Source organism: Stegostoma tigrinum, chromosome 16 (genome assembly GCF_030684315.1).
Source record: "Stegostoma tigrinum isolate sSteTig4 chromosome 16, sSteTig4.hap1, whole genome shotgun sequence".
In the NCBI taxonomy this organism is placed as follows: Eukaryota; Metazoa; Chordata; class Chondrichthyes; order Orectolobiformes; family Stegostomatidae; genus Stegostoma; species Stegostoma tigrinum.
Genome location: NC_081369.1, coordinates 2,113,403 through 2,133,571, shown reverse-complemented (window position 1 = coordinate 2,133,571; position 20,169 = coordinate 2,113,403). Strand labels below are relative to the sequence as shown.

Here is a 20,169-nt window from a genome sequence, read left to right as displayed (position 1 = left end):
ATCTCCTATGCTCCAGTGAAAAAGAGTCCCAGCTGATCCAGCCTCTCTCCATAATTAAAGCCCTCCAATCCTGGCAACACACTGGTCAATCTCTTTTGAACCCTCTCAAGCTTAATAATGTCCTTCTTATAACAGGGTGACCAGAACTGGACATAGAACTGCAGAAGAGGCCTCACTGATATCCTGTACAACCTCAATATATTGTCCCAACTCCTATAATTAAAGGCCTACATAAAACATAGAACAATACAGTGCAGAACAGGTCCTTCGGCCTTTGATGTTGCACTGACCTGTGAACTAATCTAACCCCCTCCCCCCACACTATCCCATCATCATCCATATGCTTATTCAAGGACTGTTTAAATGTCATTAATGTGGCTGAGTTAACTACATTGGCAGACAGGGCATTCCACGCCCTTACCCCTCTCTGAGTGAAGTACCTGCCTCTGATAGCTGTCTTAAATATATCACCCCTCAATTTGCCCCATTGTACAAGCTGAAGTCATCATCCTCGGAAAAAGACTCTCACTGTCCACCCTATGTAATGCTCTGATCATCTTGTATGTCTTTATTAAACCCCCTCATAGCCTCCTTCTCTCCAATGAGAACAGACTTAAGTCCCTCAGCCTTTCTTCATAAGGCCTGCACTCCAGACCAGGCAACATCCTGGTAAATCTCTTCTGCACCTTTTCCAATGCTTCCACATCCTTCCTGTAATGGGGCGACCAGAACTGTATGCAATATTCCAAATGAGGCCGCACTAGTGTTTTGTACAGTTGCAACATGACATCATGGCTCCGGAATTCAAACCCTCTACCAATACAACCTAACACACCGTAAGCCTTCGGTGGCAACTTTCGAGGGTCTATGTACATGGACACCAAGATCCCTCTGCACATCCACACTACCAAAAATCTTTCCATTGACCCAGTACTCTGCCTTCCTATTATTCTTCCCAAAGTGAATCACCTCACATTTATCCGCAGTGAACATTTGCCTCCTTTCAGCCCAATTCTGCAGTTTATCCAGTCTCCCTGCAACCTGCAACATTCTTCCACACTGTCCACCACTCCACCGACTTTAGTGTCATCTGCAAACTTACTAACCCATCCACCTATGCCTGCGTCCAAGTCATTTATAAAAATGACAAACAGCAGCGGTTCCAAAACAGATCCTTGAGGCACACCACTAGTGACCAGACTTCAGGCTGAATATTTTCCATCAACCACCACTCATTGCCTTCTTACAGAAAGCCAGTTTCTAATTCAAACTGCTAAATCTCCCTCAATCCCGTGCCTCTGTATTTTCTCCAATAGCCTACTGTGTGGAACCTTATCAAAGGCTTTACTGAAGTCCATGTACACCACGTCAACTGCCCTACCCTCATCCACATGCTTGGTCACCTTCTCAAAAAACTCAATGAGGTTTGTGAGACACGACCTGCCCTTGACGAATCCATGCTGACTATCTCCAATCAAATTGTTGCTTGCTACATGATTATAAATCCTATCTCTTATAATCCTTTCCAAAACTTTTCCTACCACAGACGTAAGGTCTATAATTACCTGGGTCATCCCTACTGCCCTTCTTGAACAAGGGCACAACATTTGCAATCCTCCAGTCCTCTGGTACTAAACCTGTAGACAATGATGACTCAAAGATCAAGGCCAAAGGCTCCGCCACCACCTCCCTACCTTCCCAGAGAATCCTTGGAAAAATCCCATCTGGCCAGGGGGTTTATCTACCTTCACAGCTTCTAGAATTGATAACACCTCTTCCTTACTAAGCTTAATCCTTTCAATTCTAGTTGCCCATAACTCAGTCATCTCCTCTACAATATTCTCCTGTTCCTCAGTGAAAACAGATGAGAAATAATCATTTAGCCTGAGCAATGAAAACAAACATATTAAATGACTTCTTAATCACCTTATCTATATGTGATGCAAACTTCAATGAATCACGTACCTGAACCTCAGGTCTGTCTATTGTACAACACTTCCCAAGGCCCCACTTTTAATTGTATAATTCCTGCCCTTGTTTATTTTACCAAATGGAATATGTCACATTTATCCAACTTAAACTGCACCTGTCACTCATTAACACATTGACCCACCTCATCAATATCTCTTTTTGTTCTTAGATAACATTTTTTGCTAGTCACTATACCACCAATCTTGGTGTCATCCATTAACTTACTAACCATACCTTCTACATTTTCATCTAAATCATTTATTTAAATGGCAAACAAAAGTGCAAACAGCACCAATCCCTGTGGGACACCATTGGTGACATAAACATTTTTTCCTTCTCCCTCCCTGAATAAGAATGTTGCATTGGCAGTTTTCTAATTGTTTGGGACTTGACCATGAACTAAGGATTCAAGGAGTTCTATCAATTTATCAATTATATATGCATTTACATCTTTAAAATCCTTGGATACATCCCATCAGGTCCAGGGCATTCATCAACCTTGAAACTTATTTGGTCCCCCACTACATTCATGGTAATTGCTGTGTTTATTTTCACTACCACCACATGCCTTATGCTGTGAAAATTGATGCAGAGTATTTTTTTTCAATTTGCTATTTACAGATTCCTCATTCCTATTTTGTCAACCCCGCCTTTTTGTTTATGGAACTAGTGTTCATTTTGGAATCCCTTGCCCCTTTTAAAATATATTTAAATAAGCCCTTACTACATGCTTGTTAATTTCCCCTCATAGTTTATTTGATCACTCTTAATTTTATTTTTGTATCTTTTTACAGATTTTAAATCATTCCTATTCACTGGTTTGCAGCTAAGATTTGTCAAATTGTATGTATTTTCTTTGAAATTGATACCATCCTTAACTTTCCCAGATAACATAGAACATAGAATAGAACATAGAACATTACAGCATAGTACAGGCCCTTCGGCCATGCTTGTTGAACGTCCTTCCGAGTAACCTTCTTCCTTAAGATTCCCTACAGTGTGGAAACAGGATTTTCGGCCCAACAAGTCCACACGGCCCCTTGATATGTCCCACCCAGACTCATCCCCCTATAACCCACACACCCCTGAATACTACGGGCAATTTAGCATGGCCAATCCAGCGAACCTGCACATTTTTGGACTGTGGGAGGAAACCGGAGCACTCGGAGGAAACCCACGCAAACACAGGGAGAACGTGCAAACTCCACACAGGCAGTCGCCCAAGGGTGGATTTGAACCCAGGTTCCTGGTGCTGTTAGATTGCAGTGCTAACCACTGAGCCACCATGCCGCCCCTTAACGGGAGATATTCTTTGTAATGAAGTCATGAGTTATTTTTTTAAATGCTTGCTGTTGCTCCTCAACCATCTTTTCTGCTAAATTATTTTCCTAGCCCACACTAAACAACTCAGCCGTCATTCTGACTTAACTACCCTTATTTAAGTTTGGCACAATTGCTCCAATCCAAATTGCTCAGTCTCAGACTGAAAGCTAACAGCTACCATATTATGGTTTCTGATCTCCAGCAGACTTCCTACTCAAAGATCATTTAGGTTCTTCAAAACTGTCTCAAGAAATGGAAGTGATGTTGAAATTGTACAAGACACTTATTAGATCTCATCTGGAGTAACGTGTATAGTTGTGATCCACATTATCGGAATGATGTGAACACATTGCAGAGAGGGCAGAAGTGAGTTATTAAAATGGTTCCAGAGATGAGAATCTTCAGCTAAGAGAATAGCTTGAAGAAGTTGGGACTGTTCTTTCTGGAAAGAAGAAGTTTGAAAGGAGATCTGATTGAGATTTTCAAAAACATAAGTGTGCTGGACAGAATAGAAAGGACAAACCTGTTTCTGTTGGTAAAAGGTACATGAATGAGATGGCCTCCAATGAAGCAAAGGTGATGCGAGAAAACAAATCACATTCACACAGGAAGCTGTTAGGCTGTGGAACGCACTGCCTGGAAATGTGGCAGAGGCAAGTTCAATTGACAAATTCAGGAGGTGTGGGGAGGTGATGCCCTGGCGACAGTGGTATTATTGCTAGATTTTTAATCCAGAAGCTCAGCTTAATGTTTGGGGATCCGGGTTCAAGTCCCACCACAGCAGAAGGATGGAATTTGAATTCAGTTAACAAAACTCCAGAATTAAGAATTGACTGATGACAATGCAACCATTGATGATCATTGGAAAAACTGATCTCGTTCACTCATGTTTAATTCACCAACAAGTAAAGAAGGAAATCTGCTTGGTTTGGTGTCTATATGACTCCAGACCCACACAATGTGGTTGACTTTTAACTGCCCTCTGAAATGGTCTATCGAGACATTCAGTTCTAAGGCAACTAGGAATGGACAATAAGGTCATTGTTAGCCAGCGACACCCATGCCCCATGAGTGCAAAAAATGTGTTTGGACATTTTTGCATAGGGTTATGCAAACAAGCCACAAAATTGGAACTAGATAATACAGCTGGTACAGATATAATCAGCTGAATAGCCTCCTTCTGCACCATGGCTCTATGATACTAAAAGTTCACCATGTGTTCCATAGGCACTCAGTATTGAAGCTAGAACAATGAACCTTCAATAACGTAAAACAATGCAAGACAGATATTGCTCATCGCAATCTAAGGGAGCTGTTGCTGGATCTTAACATGATCAACTGGGCATGCTGGAAAAACAGAGAGCATACCATGTGTGGTTGAGGGAAAAGGATTGACTACAATGTCTATGTTTCCACTTTTGAAACAGCACATGAGAGATTTATCGTCAATTTTTTAAAAGTCTTATTTATATATTCCAAAACAAAATATTTAACACATAGGCAGATAATATTTAGGATTAGTCCCTTAACCTATTTCAAAAAAAGGAAAGCAAACAAACAAATATATATAATTCAGTACAAATGCTTCGAGTGGTGTTACTGCATTACTGCAACATACAACAAAGGAATTGTTGAGAATGAGGAAGAAACCTGTGAAAATCAACAGAAATCTGTCTAAATTTGAAACGTATTCCTCAAGGAAGCCTTGCAAAGACTCCGCAAAGGAAAATTGGTTTAATTCCTGCTGTAAAATGTTTAAACAAGCACAAAAACAGAAGTAGCTGGAAAAATTAAGCAGGTCTGGCAGCTTCTGTGCGTGAGAAAAAAATAATCAGAGTTAATTTTTCATGTTGGGTGACTTCCTCAGGACACCACCCACTCAATTTATTCGGGCTTACTAAGGTTTTGATTAGTAACTGTTTCCACGATGTGAAGAGCAATCGTTTTCACCTCAGTGCTGGACAGCAAGGAAGGAATTATTTTGGAACCCATTCACATGAAATATTGATCTAAAATCCAACTACCAAGCCTTGACATGATTGCTGAGCAATATAAATGAAATAAAGCAGTTAAAAATATCCTCTTTTTAATTTTTTTTAAAATTTAGCTGCTCCTGTACCCCTGAAGATTGTCTCTACATCATTCCAAAAGTCTTCATCTACCTTTTTGAGACTCCAGTGTCAAACGGCTAAGTTTCACCCTAAGGAATTCAATGTTACCTGGCATAAAAACGGCACTAGAATTCTGACAGGAATTACAACTGTACAGCGGGAAATGGCAAACGGACTGTATGAAGTCATCAGTTCCATAGAAGAGGCACAGCCAATTGAGCATGGCACAGTTTACACCTGTCAAGTCTATCACATTTCTATCACTGCTCCAGGAAATTGCAGTTACATTGTCGACAACGTAGGTAAAATTACAACAAACATGACGCATTTATATGGTTTGATCAGGAGTAGTTGAGCTGTAACTACAGATATTGGGTTACTTATAATATATAAAGAGTATTTTGTATTTAATTTTGGTAGTACTGTGGAATTTTCAAATCCACTCATATTTCAGAATTGTCTGTAGACTTAACATAACATGAATAATGTGGCAGGATGCATTCATCTTTCTAAATTTAGGCAACAATATTGTACTGTATAGAATGATAAAGGAAGCTAGGGGTGAAGGAGACGATAAAATGATTTTAAAAACATATAAATATTGAAGCAATTTCCAAAAGAAGCACATTGAGAATGTTATTGTTTGCAGAGTAATATCAGATGAAAATTCTCCTGGTTGTAATAAAATTTTAAGTGTGTCCTGTAGAAATACATTTAAATTAATTGAATATAAAATCTAATTAGTGTTCTGCTTCAGAGAGGTTTAAAATTGTCTTGGCAGCAAATTGGAGAGACCCAGAAAAGGAGAATAGATTTCTAAATTTTATTTGGTTCCCTGGATTTATGTCTAGCATTATACACATTGCTGGATAGACTGAATTTAGGCATTCCTTTGTCTGCTCAATTGCTTTTTTGCCCCCTTTCTCTCTTTCTCTCCATCTTCACTTATCATTCACTCCTCCCTTTTCTGCACCCCAACTTTAGCATATATACCAACCTTCTCCTAGCAGTAATCATTCTGAAGATGGGCCAGTGGACCTAAAATGTTAAGTCTGTTTTCTGTCCACAGATGCAGCCAGACCTGCTGAGTTTTTCCAGCAATTTCTGTTTTCGTTCCTGATTTCCAACATCCACAGTTTTCTTTTTGAGGGAATGCAATGCAGTAATGTAAAAAAAAGAACAAAGAGTTCTGACTACCATTTAAACTTTAAGCTCCAAGGAAGGCAGAGTGAGGCATATTGGAGTTAAAGAAAGTGATAGATGCTTGGAGGTAAAGAAACAATCTAAGACTATACAATGACTTCTTTGGTAGTTCATGACAGTTGTCACCAAGGAAGAAAATGCAGGTACAATATAGAGAGAAACACATGGTGGAAATAATGGATGGAAATACAATGGTTGGAAATCATTAAGTAAAATGCAATGGAAATGTCTTCTAGGTAATTTTTGAGAAGAAAATGACAGGCTATTGGATAAAAGACTTATCAATAATATTGAAGCTCATGGTTTGTGAGACATGACCTGCCCTTGATGAATCCATGTTGACTATCTCCAATCAAATTGTTGCTTGCTACATGATTATAAATCCTATCTCTTATAATCCTTTCCAAAATTTTTCCTACCACAGACGTAAGGCTCACTGGTCTATAATTACCTGGATCATCTTTACTGCCCTTCTTGAACAAGGGCACAACATTTGCAATCCTCCAGTCCTCTGGTACTAAACCTGCAGACAATGAGGACTCAAAGATCAAGGCCAAAGTCTCTGCCACCTCCTCCCTAGATTCCCAGAGAATCCTTGGAAAAGCTCCCATCTGGCCAGGAGGTTTATCTACCTTCACACCTTCTAGAATTGATAACACCTCCTCCTTACTAACCTCAATCCTTTTAAGTCTAATAGCCAGTATCTCAGTCTTACCCTCTACAATATTCTCCTTTTCCTGAGTGAAAACAGATGAGAAATATTCGTTTAGCACCTCTCTGATCTCCACAGGGTCCGCACACAACTTCCCACTTCTGTCTTTGACTGGCCCTATTCTTACCCTAGTCATCCTTTTATTCCTCACATACTTATAGAAAGCTTTAGGGTTCTCCTTTATTCTACCGGCAAACGTCTGCTCATGTCCCCTCCTTGCTGTTCTTAACTCTGTCTTTAAATCCCGCCTCTCCATCGCCTCATCTGAACCATATGTCTCATCGTCACATAAGCCTCCTTCTTCCACTAAACAAGAGATACAATTTCTTCAGTAAACCACGGTTCCCTTAGTTTATCACTTCCTCCCTGCCTGACAGGAACATACCTATCAAGGGCACACAATATCTGTTCCTTAAACAAGCTCCACATTTTGATTGTCCCCATCTCCTGCTACCCCATTCTATGCCTCCTAAGTCTTGCCTAATTGCATTATAATTGCCCTTCCCCCATCTATAACTCTTGAACTGTGGCATGTTCCTATCCCTTTCCATCGCTAAACAAAACGTAACCGAATTATGGTCACTCTCTCCAAAGTGCTCACCTACTACTAAGTCAAACACCTGGCCTGGTTCATTACAAAGTACCAGACCCAGTGTGGCCTCCCCTCTTGTTGGCCCTTCAACATACTGTGTCAGGTAATTGTCCTGCACACATTGGACAAAAACGGATCCATCCGACATACTTGAGTAATAGCATTTCTAGTCAATGTTGGGGAAGTTAAAGTCTCCCATAATGACCACCCTGTTCCTTTCACTCATACCCAGAATAGTTTTGCCAATCTTCTCCTCCACATCCCTGGAACTTTGCGAGGCCTATAAAAATCTCCCAGCAGTGTTACCTCTCCTCTCCTGTTTCTGACCTCAGTCCATACCACCTCAGTAGACGTGTCCTCCTCAAAAGTTCTTTCAGCCATTGATATACTGCCCTTGACTAACAAAGCCACACCTCCCCCTCTTTTACCACCTTCCCTGCCCTTTATGAAAGATCTAAACCCTGGAACCTGCAACATCCAGTCCTGATTGCTCTATCCATGTCTCCGAAATGGCCACAACATCAAAGTCCCAGGTACCTAGCCATGCTGCAAGCTCACCTACCTTATTCCTTACCTTATATCTTATCACCTACCTCAATGAAAATAACTGCTGAGATATGGGAACCCTTCAATAACTTCTATAGTCACCCCATCAATTACAGTCATTGAAGGTTTATGTGCTTGTTTGTGGAGGACTGCTGCAGGAGTTTGGTTTCGCTGATGCTGAGTTAACGGTTAATCTTCTTTAAGACTGAATGCTGACAGTAGTTACCACTTGGTAAGAATTTCTACATATTCATGTTGTACTAATCCAGTTTTATTTGTAGTTAATAATTTCCATGAACCTGAGATTGAAAATTCACAGTCCCTAGTTGCCAGTCTTGTATAAGTATTTAAAAAGAGTCTCCTATGAGAGAGCAATTCGGCTTAATTAAGAAGCAACTCCAACTGGATTCACGTCGAGTGGGTCAAAAAGGCCTTTTGCCTTAGGACATATAAATTCATCTCAGAAACATGGCTTAACTTAGCATTTAGTATTTGCATTTGTTGCATAGGAACTTCTTTATTTTGCAACAATCTTATTTTGTCATTTGTAGTTTGAATTGTCCTGGAAACCACAGTTTAAATTCCATATTTGGGTTACATGGTTTAACTAGGATTTTGATAAGGATTCCAGTGAAAGAACAGATTATTTTAAAAATAACATTTGAATCGCACCTCATCGAGTGGGTTGAGTCAGCATTTTTTCATCCTTTTAGATAGACAAAGCTAGCCAACTTAGGGGGACATAGCACTTTGGCGAGTCTTACAACAGTATGCCAGAGATCAGTGATAAAGGGAAGTTAGGGGGAGAAGAGAAATAGGTAATGTGTTACTTTTAATTTTAATGTTCTGAAATATTTGCAGCCTCAGGAATTAATTAATGTTCTGCTACATGAGAAGTTGGTTACTTGGTGAGTTTTGGGTAAGTAACTAAGTTTTGTTATTTATAAATTTCAACATAGTATAGAAACTTGTGGTATGTTAGCACAATATACTTAAAGTAAATATACAATCAAATGAAATAATGAAGTATTTTCTTTAAAAAAGGATATAATAAGCATAGCTGGATACATAATCTCTCACAGTTGTACTAAACAGGAGTTTCTGAATGCCAGTTTGATCCCGAAGAAACAGATTTGCAGAAAATGTTTAAAGTTCAAGGAGATTTGTCACAGATTATATAAGCTGGAGACTGAACTGCAGACACTGTGATGCATCAAGGGTTGTCACAAAGTTACATGGATTCCGACTACCAAGAGGTAGACACTCCTTAAGATTTGGTCGCCTGATTTGATCAGTGTTCAGGGACAGTAGTTTGTGTTTACAAGTGAAGGAGATTAATGGACTCCAAAGGAAGGAGCAATGTTCCTTGACTTTCCAATCATCCACAGGTTAGAGGTTCTTTCTGCTTGTTTGGGTGAGAGTGACAGTTACAAAGGAGAATTAAATGATCCTGGCATGTGGGACAGGAAGCCATTGATGAAAGGGAGTAAGAAAGAAATTGGTGAAGTAAGGGTGAGTATAGTAAAGGGGATTGCCAGCATTCTCTGCAGCAAAGAGCTCACAGCAAGATGGTTGTATTGCTTACTCAGTGTCAGGTCTGGAACATCTAATTTCGGGTGAAGAAGAACTTGCAGTGGCGGAGGAAGTATTCAATTTTCATGGTTTATATAGCCACTAAAAGCATATGCAGGACAATAAACAGGGTTCTGTGCAGTCAATGTGAGGAGCTTGTCACCATTTATCAAATACTAACAAGAAACATTCACAGTTCGTGACATTCACATTCCAGTAATGACAACTGCCAGGCAATGACCATCTCCAAAAAGAGAAACCAACAATCACCTCTTGACATTGCCATCACTGAATCCACATTCAGTGGATTACTACTGACAGGAAACTGAACTGGACTGACTATATAAATAGAAAAATAGAAAAGATCAGAGACTAGGAGTCCTGCGGTAAGTAATTTATCTCTTGACTCCCTAAATCCTGTCCACCTTCTAGAAGGCGCAAGTTATTTCCTGCTGAAATGAGTACGGCTCTAACAATACTCAAGAAGCTAGACATCACCGAGGGCAAAGCAGTCACCTGCTTGGCACCACATCTACAAACTTTGAATCCTTCCACTATCACTAGGAACAAAATTTACCAACTACAAGGAACCATGCAGAAATTCATCAAGGTTCCTTAGACAACAACATCCAAAGCCATGATCTCTACTATTTAGGAGAACAAGGCTGCAGATATATAGAAGTACCACCACCTCGATGTGGCCCTCCAAGGCCCTCACCACCCTGACTTGGAACTCTGTCACTATCCCTTCGGTGTCTTTGTATGGGTCTATTTAAACCAAATAGAATACAAGGTTTCAAGAAGGCAGCTCACCATCACCTTCTAAAGGGAAAATAGGAATGCAGCAGCAAACATTTAACTGGATATTTCAAAATACACAGTATAGATATATTATATTGAGAAAGAATATTCTAAGGGATAGACCTATGATCTGGTTAAATATGAACATTAAACATAGTGTCAAACTAAAAGGAAAATTCATATAATTACTCAAAAATAGTTGGCGGGTCAGATGATTGGGTAGAATATGAAAAAATGGCATAGAGTGGCCAAAAATCAATAAGAAGTGAAAAATTAGACCGTAAGGGAAAGCTAGCCAGGAATATAAATACAGAAAGTAATTTTTTTAAAAAAAGCATGTGAATAAAAAGATTATAGCTAGCAAAACAAGCATTGAAACTTTAGAAAGTGATGTGGGAGAATCAAGAATGATAAATAAGGAACTGTCAGATTAACTGAAAAGATGTTTTGCATCAGTCTTTAGCAGATGCAGGAAACATTTCAGTAGCAGTGATAAACTGAAAAATGTAATTGAGGGAGGAACTTAAAAAAATAAATTTTACATTTGGTGTACACATCCAAATTATTGATACAGATTTTAAATAGTTGGGGTCAAAGCACTGGTCTTTGGGGTACTCCACTAGCCATGGCTTGCCATCCTGACAATCAGCTTAGGTTTTCTGTTCAGAATCACATACCTTAATTAAACTTGAATTTCCTGGATTGGAATCTTCTGCTAAAAAGACCAATTTGGGAAGCTATTTTGTGCAATTTTAAAAGGGTTTAATCAAATGAATCAAGTTCAAGGAAATTAAACCAAAATAGACAGATGAAAGGGTTCTAGCCCTTAAAGGCGCATTATAACAAAATTCGAGTTACAAGATTCAAATTAGAGTGCAATGTTGGGGTTTAATGCAAAGAGATGATGACATTGTGGTAATGCTGCTGGATCCATAAACTACAAGTCCAAACTAATTATTTGAGGATGTGAGCTCCAATCCAACAACATCAACTTGTGAAAAATAAATTTAATTAATATTTGGAATTGAAAGCTAGTTTCAGTAAAAGTGACAACATAGCCAACACCAATTTCGGCAAAATAAAAGCTGGCTCATCAATACCTTTCAGGGAAGGACGTCTGCCATCTTTATCTGGTTTGGCTGATATGTGAATCCAGATCGACAGCAGTGTGGCTGACTCTGCAGGGCACTTAGAAATTGGAAACAAGTCCTGGACTAAACAGTGATGCCAGCATTCCACAAAGGAATAAATAGCAAGGGCCCAACAGGTACAGAAGGCCATGAGTATGCCTGTGGACAATGCACACTGGGCAATTTAACATGGCCAATCCACCCTAACCAGCCCATCTTTGGTCTGTGGGAAGAAAATAGAGCACCCAGAGGAAAGCCACATAGGCACAAGGAGGACTTGCAAACACCACATACACAGTCGCCCAAGGCTGGAATTGAACCCAGGTCCTGGCGCGCTGAGGCAACAGTGCTAACCAAGCAATCGTGCTGCAGTAGCTTATACAATATATACAATGCTGGCCACTTGGTTAAAATACCACTGAGTCATTAACGCTGGTAATTGAGTCAGGCCAGGTGTTTATCCAGTCAGGTCATAGATCTAGAGACAGTTTGAATGAGTCACGGTTGGGAGTCGGGGAGGAACAGTTATGTTAGCTTGTTGGTTCAGGTCGGGGGTCTTGGCCAGGTGAGTTGGATATCATAAGGAAGAATTGGAGAGTCCAGTGGGAGTTGAAGGAGGGCAGTGGTGTGGTTAATGAAAAACTGCTTTTAATCCTTCCACCAAGGAAAGTGAGTCAGACCCTTTCTGAAGTGTATTGCTCTAACTCAAAGTTGGAGGCTCTTCTGAAGGATTTCATATGCAGGACCATTGCCCATGAGAAGTTTAAACCTGCAAAGGATCTCAAAATGTGCATCTTTCATACTGGTTCATCTAGTATATGAATATCAGGACACTTGAAGCTTCTGTTTCAGTTTTGACTGACCAACACTAATCCTGAGCAGAGGCTGCAGTTTCAGGCAGCAAGAGCTCACATTGCTGGTCTCTGCTACCACCACGTGGCTAAATGGATGAGATGCAGTAGCTCTGTCCCTACCCTCTCAACATCATCCTGCCAGATTAACAAACCAAAAATCCTGCCAAATAAACTAAACTTCAGGATAAAACATCTGACCATTTTACAGACTGAAATACCAGGACTCTGAGGCAAGCACGGTGGCTCAGTGGTTAGCACTGCTGCCTTACAGTACCAGGGACTGGGGTCATTTCCACCCTCGGGCGACTGTCTGTGTGGAGTTTGCAAATTCTCCCTGTGTCAGCGTGGGTTTCTGCCGGGTGCTTCGGTTTCCACGAAGGATGTGCAAGTTAGGTGGATTGGCCATGCTAAATTGCCATTGGCATTCAGGGATATGTAGATTAGGTGGGTTACAAGGGTATGAGTCTGGGTGGGATGCTCTGAAGGTCGGTGTGGACTTGTTGGGCCGAAGAGCCTATTTCCATGATTCTATGATGACTGAATAAAATAGAAGATAAGTATGTATCTGCTGATTCAAAACAACATAAATAATGGTGAATTTATAATGATATTCAAGATTTATATCCCTCAGAATGTCAATTGTAGCATTAATGAATACAGACTAGAGGAGAACATAATTGATCTCTAGTTAGTTATCAATTAGTTGCTGTTACTAAAGGATTAGAACTAGCCTCTTGTGGAAGAAGGGGACTGGAAATTATCATAAACGTGAGCATTTGGGGAATCATCGTCAACATATGTGTTCGGCTTAAAGCAGGTCCTTGGCTCACAGGAATGTCAACATGCTTAATCAGTCAGCAGAAAGTTTCCTTGGCCATTATTCTGAACCAATGAGAATTTATGGGGCTTAGAATCAAGTTGAAGACTCCCAGAGAAACTCCATCCTGACTCTACAGCACTGTGATGCCACCTCTGCTGGGTCTGTCTTGCTGCTGGGTCAGAGCATATCCAAGGATGGGTGATGGTGGTGGCTGGGACATTGTCTGTAAGGTATAAGTTCTGCAAGCATGACCATGTCAGGCTGTTGCTTTACTAGTCTCTGAGACATGTCTCCCAATTTTGGCCCTCACCCCCAGATGTTAGAAAGGAGGATTTTGCAGGGCCAACAGGGCTTTTCCTTCTGTTGTCTTTTCCGGTGCCTAGGTTGATGCCAGGTGAAGTGTCCAGTTTCATATCTTTGAGGCTTTGTAGCAATTAGTACATCAGAATGTTTGTCAGGCCATTTTAGAAGACAGTTAGGAGTCAACCACATTGCTGTGGGTCTGGAGTCACATGTAGGTCAGACTATTTGAGGATGGCAGATTTCCTTCTCTGAAGGACATCAGACATTTGACAATGATTTCATTAGTCATTAGTAGATTCTTAATTCCAGATATTTTATTGAATTGTGTTGTGTGCGATTTGAACCTGGGTCCCCAGAACATTAGCTGAGTGTCTGGGTTAATAGTCTAGCGATAATAGCACCAGGCCAGCACCTCCCCCATTGTTCACATTTTCTGTGTATACATTCCAAAGTGAGCTCATCTTTCCTGTAATATAGTGACCAGAACATTATACAATAAGAGGATACAGGCCTGAACAAGGAGACATTTGCTGCCCTGTCAGAACACCAAAGGGCACAGAGTTCTGCTTAGAAACTTGCAAGAAAGAAAAGTGGGCAACTACATTATGACTACTGTGGACCAGAAAATGAAGCTGTGTCTGATGGCCAATGTAGCAGCTTCAAATGGGAGAACAAGCAGGAAGTGCCCAACATCCAGTGGTGTGCAGAAGCTCAGATATCAGCTATATAAAGGTCAATGCAGTCATGCAAGCTTAGATTGCTTTCATCATGACTACAAAGATCAATGTTCAAAATGACAGGCTGTGTGTCACAGCCCTCCAAGTAAGTACTACGGTTATTAAGGCACTTTCACAAGGAAGTGGCAGCACAGCACAAAGATCCTTTCTCAGGATTACTGTGTTTAATGCTCCACAGTGCCACACTATCAGTGCCTTTTACTGCCAACCAGCCTCAACTGCATCAAATAAGGTGAAGTAGCAAGACCTACTTTGTGGTCCTAAGGCTGCTCACAGTCATACTCTAAGAACAGCAGCAGTCATCTTGCATGAAATGCAACAACTTTCCATGACTCATGCAACAGGTATTGGGAGTCATAGAATCATACAGCATGGAAACAGACCCTTCAGTCCAACCAGTCCATGCGACCGTAATTTTGTCTTTTAAACATTGTAACTGAATCCACATTCATCATTTTCTCTGGAAGCCCATTCAACATGCAAACCACTCTGTGTAAAAATGTTGCCCCTCATGTCATTTTTCAATCTTTCTCTTCTCATCTTAAAATTATGCCCCCTAGTCTTGAAATCCCCCATCATAGGGATAAGACACCTGTCATTACCCCTCGTGATTTTAAAACCTTCTATAAGATCATTCCTCACTATCCTTTTCTCCAGTGAAAAAGTCCCAGCTGAACTGGCCTTCCCCGATAACTCAAGTCTTCCATTCCCAGCAACATCCTGTTGAGTCTTTTCTGAACCCTCTCCAGCTTGTTAATACCCTTTCTAAAACTGGTGGACTGGATTATTGCATAGGAACACAATAACAGACAAAAAGACATGAGACCCAGACATCAAAGGCACCAGAATGACAATTAATATTTGCATGCAGTGTGGCATGCTCTACTTTGTAAGTTAGGTTTGCAATGCTTATATTGATTTTCTGTTGAGCATTATTACCAAGAAGATGCTGTGATGGTCAGCAACAGAAGCAAGCAAAGATATGGAAGGTTTGTGAATGTGAGATTGGGGTTGTGTTTGTTGGTTTACAGTCAGTCAGTCAGTCAAGGTCAGTTTGGCTGAAAAAGTGCTTAATGTGTTTTCTATTCCTCTCTTCTTTCATCTCCTGCTCTCTCTCCTTCACTTACTCTTCCTCCTCATTCTGTTTCTGTCCTTTCTGTTGGTCAACATAGGTAGAAAATGCTGTGCTCTTCTGATGGTCGGGCTGGGCAACGTGCAACTGGTGCTCCAGAACTTGGTGCAGTCCAGGCCAAGCTTTTCTAGTATAGTTACAATATTGGCACCTACACAATAATGTGGAAGATTTGTCCCCCACTATCAACATCCTGGAGATTACCCAAACTCAACTGGACTCACCATAATGATACAGTGGCAAAAAGGCTAGGAATACTGTAGCAAGTAACTCACCTCCTGACTCTCTAAAGACTATCCAGCATCTACAAGGCACAAATCAGGAGTGTGATGGAATTGGCCCACTTGCCTGGATGGGTGCAGCTCCAACAACCTGAAGACACCTGATAGCATCCAGGACAAAGCAACCCACTCTGTTGGCACCACATCCACAAACATCCATTCCTTCCATCACCAATGCTCAATAGCAGCAGTGTGTACTATCTAAATAACAGAAATTTGCCAATGATCTTTAGACAGCACCTTCCAAAGCCACAACCATTTCCATCCAAGAGGACAAAGGCAGCAGATATATCGGGACCCCCTACCATCTAGAAGTTCCTTACTAAGCCACTCACCACCCTGGCTCAGAAATAAATCACTGGTCCTTCACTGTCACTGGGTCACAATTCCAAAATTCCCTCCGTAAGGACAAAGAACAACAAACAATACAGCACAAGGACAGCCTCTTTGGCCCTCCAAGCCTGCACCAACACATATTGCCCTTCCATGTTAAAACTGCCTATATTTATAGGATTGGTATTCCTCTATTCCCTTCCTATTCATGTATTCATACAGGTGTTTCTTGAATGCTGCTACTGTGTCTGCTTCCGCCACCTCCTCTGGCAGCACGCTCCAGGCACTCATCATCAATTGAGTGAAAAATGTGACTTGCACATCTGTTTTAAACTTCACCCCTCGCACCTTGAACCTGTGTCCCCAAGTAATTGACCCTTCCACCCTGGGAAAAAAGCCTCATACTTTCCACTCGATCCATGCTATTCACAATCTTACCAAATTCTATCAGGTTGCTCCTCAACCTCCTGCACTCCAGTCAAAACAAATGCTGTGTATCCAACATTTCATCATAGCTAAAATCCTCCATACCAGGCAAAACCCTGGTATTTTTTTTTCTGTACCTTCTCCAAAGCATCCACATCCTTCTCGTAATGTGGTGACCAGAACTGTATTTAATATTCCAAGTGTGGCCTAACTAAAGTTCTACAAAGCTGTGGAATAACATGGCTATCCTTATACTCAAAGCCCCTTCCAATGAAGGAAAACATGCCATAGATTTCTTTTACTACCTTGTCTACCTGTGGTGGTACTTCAATGATCTGTGGACCTGCACTCCAATACTCCTCAGGGTTCTGCCATTGTGGGTCTACTTGGACTGCAGCGGCTCAAGAAGACATCTTACCATCACCTTCTCAAGGGCAACTAGGGACAGACAGACAATATATGTTGGCTAGCCAGTGGCACCCATGTCCCACAAGTGAATAAGGAAATAAGGTCAGCCCATTACCTCAATGGAATCTCCACTGAATATTGCCAGGTTCCTCCAAGAAGACCCATGTGTTGGAAGTATTGTTGCAGTATGCCAGTGGTGTGCTCTGTTATACTCGGTAAGCAGGTATATCTTTCTGACTGTCTATTGTATGCATATGTTGTGCACCATAATCTTCCCACATTCTTATCGAATCCATCCTTGTTACCTTGGAGCTACCATAAGTTTCCAAGGCATCATGATCGATGGCAGGATAATGGGTGCTCACCTGCATTATTCACTGAGAACACAGAGACATAGGTCCTTATAAACTTCAATCAAATCACCTTTCATTCACAGAATGTAGAACAGTACAGCATAGGAATCTGGTCTTTGGCCCACCATGTTGTGCGGAACATGACAGCAAGTCAAACTAACCCCTTCTGCCTGCCCTTGGTCCATAGCTGTCTATTCCTTGCATATTCATGTACTTATCCAAAAATGTCTTGGACGCATTATAATATCTGCCTCCATCACCACCCCTCATAGTGCATTCCAGCCTCCAACCACTCTCTGTGTTAAAAAATATCTCCTTTGAACCTTCTCCCTCCACCTTAAATGCATGCCCCCTCATATTAGACATTTCAACTCTGGGAAATAAATTTTAAGCTCCAGTGGAAACAAGCCTTCCTGTTCCTTGTAGCATGATACTATTCCTAGCTGTACACCTGCTGAATGTTATTACTTCTGGGTGTAGTACACCTCTGAGGTGGGCAATCAATGGCACCTAGCACCCTTTGGAAGCCCCAAATTTTTTGTATTTATGAATTTATTCTGCCTGCTACTCTGTCGCAAAACAGAAGTAAATCTTCAGAAGAAGGGTCACTGGACCCAAAATGTCAATTTTGCTTTCTCTCCATAGATGTCGCCAGAACTGCTGAGTTTTTCCAACAGTTTCTATTTTTGTTTCTGTTTTCCAGCATCAGCAGCTTTCTGGGCTTTTTTTTCTTTGGAGAATTAATGCACCAAGTTCTCTTGGAGTACAGAGTATCAGTTTCCTTCTCATTGGAACAGTGGTTGGGAAACTGGGAGGTATTTGTAATATCTGCTGCTATTGTCTGAAAATTCATAACAATCAAAGCTACAGGGAAAAATGTTTATGTCCTTCTCAGTTTGCAGTAATGCAACACTTTCAACAAGACTTAGAAAAGTACAGATATCTGACAGGTCATTTATTGCCAAGCTTCAGTCAGATGCATTTTTCCCTGAATACTGCAGGTGGATACATTTTTTTTTACTGAGTTAACTTCTCCGTTGAACAGCTCCTGTTCTGTAGCATTTCTGATCATTTTCATGGTCATCCTCATCACACTGTAAGCCAAGGGAAATTCCTGCGACTGTATCAATGTCTGAGTGATCAGTGCAGATAACTTGATTTCAAGGAAAATTCCATCAGCACCTGTCTTACCATGTACCATGAATATAGCAACTTCTATAGGACTCTTGAAACCTAGAAACACTTTGACAATCCAGTAACATGCAAGTGGCTTGTGATTCTTGACGTTGCATTGCTGGCAGCATCTTGTTGCTGAGTTTGTGTACGGCTGTGTGTTTAGAGAAGGAGCTTACTGCAGTGACATTTCAATTGTCAATGTTGTTGTCAATCATGACTCCATGAATCCCTGCTAATATGCATAAGACCATAAGATATTGGAGCAGAATGAGGTGATTCGGCTCATTGAGTCTGCTCAGCCATCCTATGTGGCTGATATGTTTCCCTACCCCATTCTCTTGCCTTCTCCCTGTAACCTTTGATCCCTTTATTAAAATCAAAAATCCATCTATATCAGTTTTATAACTCAATCTTTTGGCCTCCACAGCTTTTGGGGACAATCAGAGTTCCACTGATTTACCACCCTCTGGCTGAACAAATTTATCCTCATCTCAGTTCTAAAAAGTCATCTCTTTACTCAAAGACTGTGTTCTCAGGTCCTAGTATTCCACATCAACCATATGTCTCAGTATGGCTTCTCAGTATTCTGTAATTCCTCCCCCAACTATCCTTCTAAAGTCCATCACGTATAGACCCAGAGTTCTCAGCCGCTCGTCATATGATAAACACTTCATCCCGAAGATCATTCTTGTAAACCTACTCTGGACTGTCCAAGGCCAGCCCATCTGTCTTTACGTTCAGGGCCCAAAATTGCTCACAATATTTCAAATGCGGTCTGACCAGGGCCTTCTACAGCCCAGCATCCCTGCTGTTGTATTCTAGCCCTCTCCAAATGAATGATAACATTGCATTTACCTTCGTAACTGCCAACCTGCATGTTGATCTTTCGAGAATCCTGAACTAGGACTCTTAAATCCTTGTGCTTCAGATTCCTGAAGCCTTTCCCCATTTAGGAAATAGTTCATGCCTCTATTCTTCGAGCCAAAATGCAAATCCTCACACCTTTCCAAATTGTATTCCATCTGCCATTATTCTGTTCACTCTTGTAGCCAATCTGAATCCTTCTGCAACCTACCTGCCTCATCAACACTACATGTCCCACCACCTGCCTTTATCTCATATGCAAACACAGCAACGATGCCCTCGCTTCCTTGGTCCAGATCATTTCTTGTATAATGTGAATAGTTGAGGTCTCAACACTGACTCCTGTAGAACTCCACAGGGACACAGCATTTGGAACGGCCCTCAGTGAAAATGTGTGTATATGCTGTAGACGGTATTTCAAGTCCGAATAGCACTCTTGGCGCAGAAACTGTGCGCCCTAAAGGGTCAAAACGTACAGTAGGTATAACCTTCTATCAACAACATGCAATGCTCAGGGACAT

At 41.0% G+C, this 20,169-nt stretch overlaps 1 gene segment (V, D, J or C); it reads left to right on the top strand.

Moving 5' to 3' along the window:
• The window catches only part of LOC125460090 (Ig heavy chain C region, secreted form-like), a 38,166-nt gene that overhangs the window by 7,224 nt on the left and 10,773 nt on the right, over nt 1-20,169 (top strand). The window contains 1 exon segment of the C gene segment in view: nt 5,402-5,703. Coding sequence covers nt 5,402-5,703 — 302 coding nt within the window.